Below are 7,396 nucleotides of genomic sequence, written 5' to 3'. Positions count from 1 at the left end.
AAAGGTGACATCAACACAGAGCACACAGGTCAACTTTTTAGCCCAAAGTTCCTCTACAAGGTAAGTGGATATCACTGGTCTCACGTACAGACTGGAAAGTACAGAAAAACATCCTTAGAATGGGACCTATCCTGAAGTGAAAGGTAATGATAAAAACCTCAAAACAGCCTTCTGCACAGAAAAAAGTTCATTCTTAACTTCTCCAGGTAAATTTCTCTCTTTCCAGAATTATTTATGAACAGAGCTGGAAATGAAAGGTTTTTAACTAATACCATCGATAAAAATGAACTACATTAAAGCCAGTTATAATTCTATGAAGTCATTGTGATTCAGAGAACACAATTTGGTGCTTAGCACCTCAACAACAAAAATATGACATTTCTGCAATATTCCTGTGAATAACAGAATTATTTCTATTTACTTCTGTTTTTCTTCCTCTCCTCAATTTTAGGATAAATAGCTGTTTCTATCCCTTTGTCATACTGCTACTATCAATCTTCAGAAACTGAGTTAAAGCTACAAAGAGGTCATATTTTATTAATTTGTACTTGGTAAAAGCAAAGGAATAAAATGCTTAACCACTGGCAACACATCTGCAACTAATCTTCAAGGCTCTAAGAAGAGCCTTCAAATGGAAAATGATGGTACTGACACGCATCGCAAACTAAAAAAACCAAAAATTAAAAAGAAAATCACAGTTGAATTGAATAAAAAGTACTATAAACTTTAAAAAAATCCAGTCTGATTTAGATAATGTTTAATGCATATTATACTTTAGAAATCAGTCTATTAACACAAGTATTTTCCTGAATATACAAATAAAAAATAGTCAAGAAGATGAGAAAAATTTTAATATATTTCTTTAGATCATGAAATTTAATTAAGCAGACCAGAAAGCTTTATGATACTATAAAATTTACTTCCAATAAAAAGATAGAAATTTTTTTAAAAACCCAAAATATCATATTCTATTTATCTCTGGACAAACTAATGTAAATATTAAACAGCTGAACCAAACCAACATAAAAAGTGTGTGTGTGTGTGTGTGTCTGTGTGTGTGTGTCTGTGTGTGTGTGTCTGTCTGTCTGTCTGGTACAGGGATCAAACCCCGGACCCTGGTGTTATCAGCACCACACTCTAACCAACTGAGCTAACTGGCCAGCCCCAACATTTTAAAATAAATTGAAGTTTGGATGAGATTCAGAAATTGCCATTAATACGTAATTGTTAACATAAAGATAAAAAATATTTAGCTTGAAAACTGTTAGAAACTTACTTCAGAGCATTTTGTGTATCTTGTTTCAACTCACTGAAGAAGGCTATTTTGAACTGATGTCTAACAAATAAAAGCTAAAAAAGGATAGAAAAAAATCATTATCATTATACATATTCTATTTAAAATGTGAAAATTATAGTAATGTTTACTTCACAGAGAAATAAGAGTATAAAGGAAAATATTCAAAATTAAAACTCAAAAATTATTCCAACAAACAAGGATATAGTTAAGAAGGCCATAAAAACCTTAATAACTTTGTACTTAATAATTTTAAGAGCACCTCAGGCATGCTCCCCATCCCCCCACACGTGCAGCCAGCCCAGTGATGACCACCAAGCCGCAGCAAGAAGGGCCCTGGGTTCCCTAGCTGGGACGGTTGGGGGGTGAGAGCTTTTCCACACCCCGCTGACATCTGCACCCAGCCCAGCAATGACCAAGGCACCGCTGGAAGCACCCTGGTCTTCCCTGTGGGAATGAGGGGGTGCCACAGGCCTCAATCCCACCCCTCCTCCTCCCTCTTTCTTCCATCCCGTTCCCTTCCCCTGTCCCCTCTCCCCCTCCCTCCCAACTGCTCTGCAACAACATCATAGAATGTAAAAAATAATATTAATAAAATTTCATTTTAAGACCAAACAAAACAAAAAACAAAAAATAAACAAAAAATAATAATTTTAAGAGCAAAGATTTTAATTTAAAAATGAAGTAGTTTTTAAAAGCTTTATAAAACTTTAGAAGTACTAAAGTCATTTAAAACATCAAAGTATAAAGACATGTAATAATTGCCTCAAAATAATCAATAATGGATAATCTGCTCTAGAATGCTTCTATTATTTCAAAAAACACGTACCTGGTGTGTTGTTTTATTCAAAAATTCTTTATGGGATTTCACTCTTCTGATCTCAGTGTAATAGTAAGTCTGTGCATGTTCATAAAAAGCATTTTCTAATCTGAAAGAAAAAAAACCCAGCATTCAAATACTGAAGTTATTTTTTAATTTTTGGCAGCTGGCCGATACTGGGATCTAAACCCTTGACCTTGGTGTTATAACACCACTCTGCCAACTGAGCAAACCAGCCAGCTTGAAGTTATTTTAAACCAAACTGTTTTCAAGAATCATATTTGTGAGACCTGAAAGTAAAATCCGAAGAGATTATGTCTATTTTACCTCATGATTAAGACAAAAAGTGAAGCACAATGCAACCCGAGTTTCTAGATAAAAAGCCTAAACTCAAGACCCCCCCAAAAGCCATTTAAAATTATTTACAATGCAAGATATAACTAATAAAAATAACTTTTTATAATTCATAAAAATTAGGTAATCTCTAAGATTACAGTCATCCTTCAGTATCTGTGAGAGATTGGTTCCAGGACCTTCTCAGGATACCAAAATCCGCAGATACTCAAGTCCCTTATACAAAATGGTGTACTATTTGCACATAAACTATGCACATCCTCTCACATACTTCAAATCATCTCTAGATTACTTATAGTATGTAATACAATGCCTATACATCACTTTACTCTCACGGATTTAACGTAGTACTCAGTGCATGGCAAATTTGAGTTTTCTTTTTGGAATTTCATGGATTTTTTTTCCCTGAGTATTTTCAATGTGAGGTTGGCTGAATCCATGGATGTGGAACCCAACTGTACTTTCACCTCTACTATTTCATGATTTTATAAAACATCTGAAGAAAACAAATGTTCAATAATTAGATTTCACTATTCTTTGTGATTTTAATATTTAGGGTTTAAAAGGACAAGAAAACTGAGGAAAGAACCAAAAAAGAGAACTGGCAAATGGGGTGAAAATAACGTTTGTATAACTTAAATCCTGCTTCCTTCCATAACTTTGAAGATTACACAGGAACAAAGAAAATCTGACCAAAGATGGACAAACTCAAACTTTCATTTCTGAAAAGAAGTGCATATCAGGAGTATCTTCCTAGGTATGAAAGAAAGATGAATCATAGTCAGTAAAGGATGAACTTCAAGGTTTCAGAATAAAACAGAATTTTGAACCTATAGTCAAAGGGTTTAAATACATCTAAGGAAAATATGTAAAGAAAAATAAAAGAGGATAGATCAGTCAAAATTTTAAAAATCAAATATGTTTTAAACTGGATTTTCTAAGTTAACATTTCCTATTTTCAAAACTATAGTTCCAAGGGCCAGCCCATGGCTCACTTGGAAGAGTGTGGTGCTGATAACACCAAGGCCATGGGTTCGGATCCCAATATAGGGATGGCCGGTTAGCTCACTTGGGAGAGCATGGTGCTGACAATACCAAGTCAAGGGTTAAGATCTCCTTACCAGTCATCTCAAAAAACAAAAACAAAAAAACTATAGTTCTAAAAATGTTAAGATTTGAAAATAACTAAAATTAGATTCTAACCCTGAATCAAATAATGTTTGAAGGAAAGTACTGTATTAACCTAACCTGAGGCACTGACTAGAATGTCTAATATTACAGTAGTCAGAAATGTGTCTATAGGTTATTCTAAATGATTTAAAACACAAAAAATTCTTCTCAACAGAGAAACTAGTATTACTAATCTAGATTAGCTTGGTAAACATCAAAAATAAGCTTGGTTTTACTTTTCAAGTTGGATATGTACTCAGAGATACAACATCTATTAGACAATTAATATAGAAAATTAAGAGCAAGTAGGCCTGATAAGTCCTATTTTTCTTCTAAACTTAGTTATACAGAATCAAATACTTTCCTCCCTTTAAATATAACAGATTAAACAGTTACAGAGATATCCCTGGATTTGGGATAACTGTTGTAAGACTTTCATTTTCAAATTCACACTTCTATACTGAAAGAATTTCTGAGAAAAAACCATATGACCAGTTTCAAAAACATAAATAAATGACAGATCTAGTTAGTAAAAAGACCAATTCTTTTAGTAGATATTCAAAAATTCTTTTAAGGATATATATATATATATACACAGACATCTACATTTTATTATTTGACCTGTCTCAAAATAGAACTTATCCTACCAGATAATTTGGATTAAAATTTTGATTACAAGCAGCTCCTTATTCTAGCTATTTATCAGAAGATATATTATATTCACTCTTAGCAAAATTCATACAATGATCACCTGGAGTACATTTTCTGCTCCCACTGCACTAGTATATCAAGTACGCACACTTTTTAGAGTATACACACATATATCTTAGCCACTACAGATGAGCTCTGAAAAGATATCACTCACTCCAGGAAACAGAGCTACCAGTTTTTTACACGAAAAACATTCAAACTTCCAAGCTACAGATGCAAATTTAAGTCTAAAAAGGAAAGAGGCTTTCCTGAATTTTGGAAATTGTGTAATAAGCAAAAGTATTCACACAACTTTGGGGGACAAACGGAGGAACTACTATACGCTTAAAAGGAAGTTATTGCTGAAAGAGATTCTGTGCTAAATGCTGAAAACAAAGTGACAAGGACAGCAGAATCAATGGCAGCGAGTGTATGAACTACTCACATCCTTTCTCCTTTTCCCTACAGTCTTTTCAGGGAAGGTGTACAGGAGTGAGAGCCAAATACTGTTTCAGTATTGTCCCGCCCATCAAAATGCTTACAGCAGTCCCAATTCTTAATCGATGGAAAGGCAAAGGTTACAGATCCAAAATCTAACCACATGGGTCTGTATAGTTGTATATGTTGTTTTATATTTTTAACAGATACTAAAACTCTTTGAAATAGTTTTAAACTAGCTTGAATATTATTGCCAGTATTTTCAAGAGTGCAGGTGATAATGATGATGAAAACCATGATGAAAGCAAATACTTACACGGACCACACATTTAAACTAATCTTGGGGGAAAAAAAAATCATAATGATGAAACATTCCAATCTGCCTTTTTCTGCACATTCTCTCTACAACACAACTTTCCTCTGAAAAGCATTTGCTTTCTTACTTATTAAAATGTCACGTTTTGTTTTGAAAGGCAAAGTACAAGAGTGTTTTAAAAAGAAAAACAAAAAAAAACCATTTGCTCATTAGCATGACACTGACAGCCTGTTGTCCTAAAAAAGGAAAGGTCTGAAAATTTGGAACACTCATCTTTTTATAAAAGAAAAATGCTTAACTCATCATAGAGTTTGACAGCTTTTGAAATGATTGGTGAACCTCTGCAATACAAAAGATTTTCACAATCATTTCCTAATGTATTACAGAAGTTTTATAAACATTCTAACACATTGACACTTTGAAAAAATTAAATCACTGACATCCCATAGCATGTATATTTAATACATCAAAATGCTCTGAAAGCACATAATGAGTGAAGGTATCACCAGTAATTGTGCTACTTCCCTCCCACATTAATGAATATGAAGATTTCCTGATATTCAGCTTTACTCTCTCTCCTAAGATAAAATGTAAATATGAAGAAAGAGTCTAATGTCTTCTCTCATCTCCAATGGACTATCTTATGTACCCCCTAAGCTCATATACACAATTTGGAGGACATGGACCCAGAGAACTTGCTTTTTACATCAGTCATTTTGATACTATTCTCCTTACTTAAATGTTTCATTATCACCAATAAAACCTTAAGTGGTTAAGGGCAGAAGCCACATCTTCTGTTTCTCTTGTATCCATGACAGCACTAAATTTGAAAGCTGAGGAGGACAGGATTACTAACAGTGAAGGTAGGGTTTCTCAATCTCAGCACTACTGACATTTTGGACCAGGTAATTCCTGGTTGTGCAGGGCTGTCCTGTACATTGTAGGATATGTAGCAACATCCCTGACCTCTACCACCTAGAAGCCAATATAGCAACCCCCCAAGTTGTGGCAATCATAAATGTCTCCAGGCACTACCAAATGTTTCCTGAGAGTAATATTATCCTGGTTAAGAATTATCAGGTTAAGGTACAGGACAGAGGACAATGGCTTTCTAAAGAAGGCTTCATGTGAACTAAGCCTTACAAGTTGAGTAAGAGAGTCCACAAAAGAGGAGCTAGAAAGCAGGAGCTAGAATGAAAACATACTGACAAGAAACAGCTATATGAACAGAGAAGTAATGAAGTGCAAAAAGCAAGGGTGAACTGTCAAAGCCTGGAGAGGTTGTCAGAGGCCAGCTCTGAGGCTGAGATGAGCCTCAGGAGAAAGAAAAAAAAAAAAGTGGTCTGCATGTGCTATAAGTTCCTACACATTGTCTTTCTCTTCTGTGGTCCATAATAGTCATATGTTTGCATTTAAAATCAAAACTCATTCTCTTCCTCTGCATTCTGGGCAATTACGTAAATGTTAACCTCGGCACTAATGATTTGACTTTCTGTGGTGTCAATTCCAGTTTATTGCTTCCAATGTGGAGATTAATTTTGCTAACTGCACTGAAGTTTTCTTGCAATTCATCTTTTCATTTGATCCTGTTCCTTTGCATGTTCTCTCCTAAATTTATGCTTCTCTTTCTTAGAAGCTATGTCATTTATATACCAATGAGAATGACAGATAACCTCTTGCAGTAAATTATTTTCAGAAGTTTGCTTCTAAAAGAGAGAAACAAATGCAAGAGAAGCAGTCATCAAAGATAAACTAAACGGTTCTTGAGTTTAAGGACACTTATGCAGAATAAAAAGAAAAACTGTTTTTCTTGTGGCCTCTAACCATCAGTATAGAGTTTCTTTCATTGATGGCAGTCAGAAAACCTTATTTTCATAACATATTACTGTTGATACTTTCTTTAAAGATTCTTTTCATTAAAGATTGTCTTGTGGCATATTTGGCTGGCAGATGGGAGGCTAAGGGACTCAGGTCCTGGCTCTTCAATGAATTTAACTGTGTGAACTTGGGCAAGTCACTTAACCTCTTTGTGCTTAAATCTCCCTGTTTTGTAAAATGGGAGTAATACCTACCTAACAAGTTTGCTGTGGGAATTAATTAGAGATAATGTCTATAAAGCACGTAAGGTTCTTGAAGAAGGCACTATATAAATACAAAATAATATCTATTAAAGTTGATTTATTTGTTGGGAAAAAAATTTTTTTTTTTTTCCTTTTTGTCTTTTTTCGTGACCGGCAACGGATCGCAACCCTCAGTGTCGTGCCCGCACCGGACCGGCACCAGCAACGGGATCGCAACCCTCAGTGCTGCGCCC

General features: G+C 34.6%; 1 protein-coding gene across 1 annotated transcript in view; it reads right to left on the bottom strand.

Moving 5' to 3' along the window:
- The window catches only part of TRAPPC11 (trafficking protein particle complex 11), a 52,530-nt gene that overhangs the window by 33,726 nt on the left and 11,408 nt on the right, over window positions 1-7,396 (bottom strand). Inside the window, exons 6-7 of the mRNA XM_008574674.1 lie at window positions 2,124-2,223; window positions 1,277-1,350 (exon numbers count right to left, since the gene is read on the bottom strand). Of these exons, the coding sequence (XP_008572896.1) occupies window positions 1,277-1,350; window positions 2,124-2,223 (174 nt within the window). The remainder of the gene's footprint in view (window positions 1-1,276; window positions 1,351-2,123; window positions 2,224-7,396) is intronic.

Source organism: Galeopterus variegatus, unplaced genomic scaffold (genome assembly GCF_000696425.1).
Source record: "Galeopterus variegatus unplaced genomic scaffold, G_variegatus-3.0.2 Scaffold1086, whole genome shotgun sequence".
Lineage (NCBI taxonomy): Eukaryota > Metazoa > Chordata > Mammalia > Dermoptera > Cynocephalidae > Galeopterus > Galeopterus variegatus.
The sequence above is the reverse complement of the archived record's forward strand: the minus strand, read 5'-3'. Positions and strand labels throughout refer to the sequence as shown.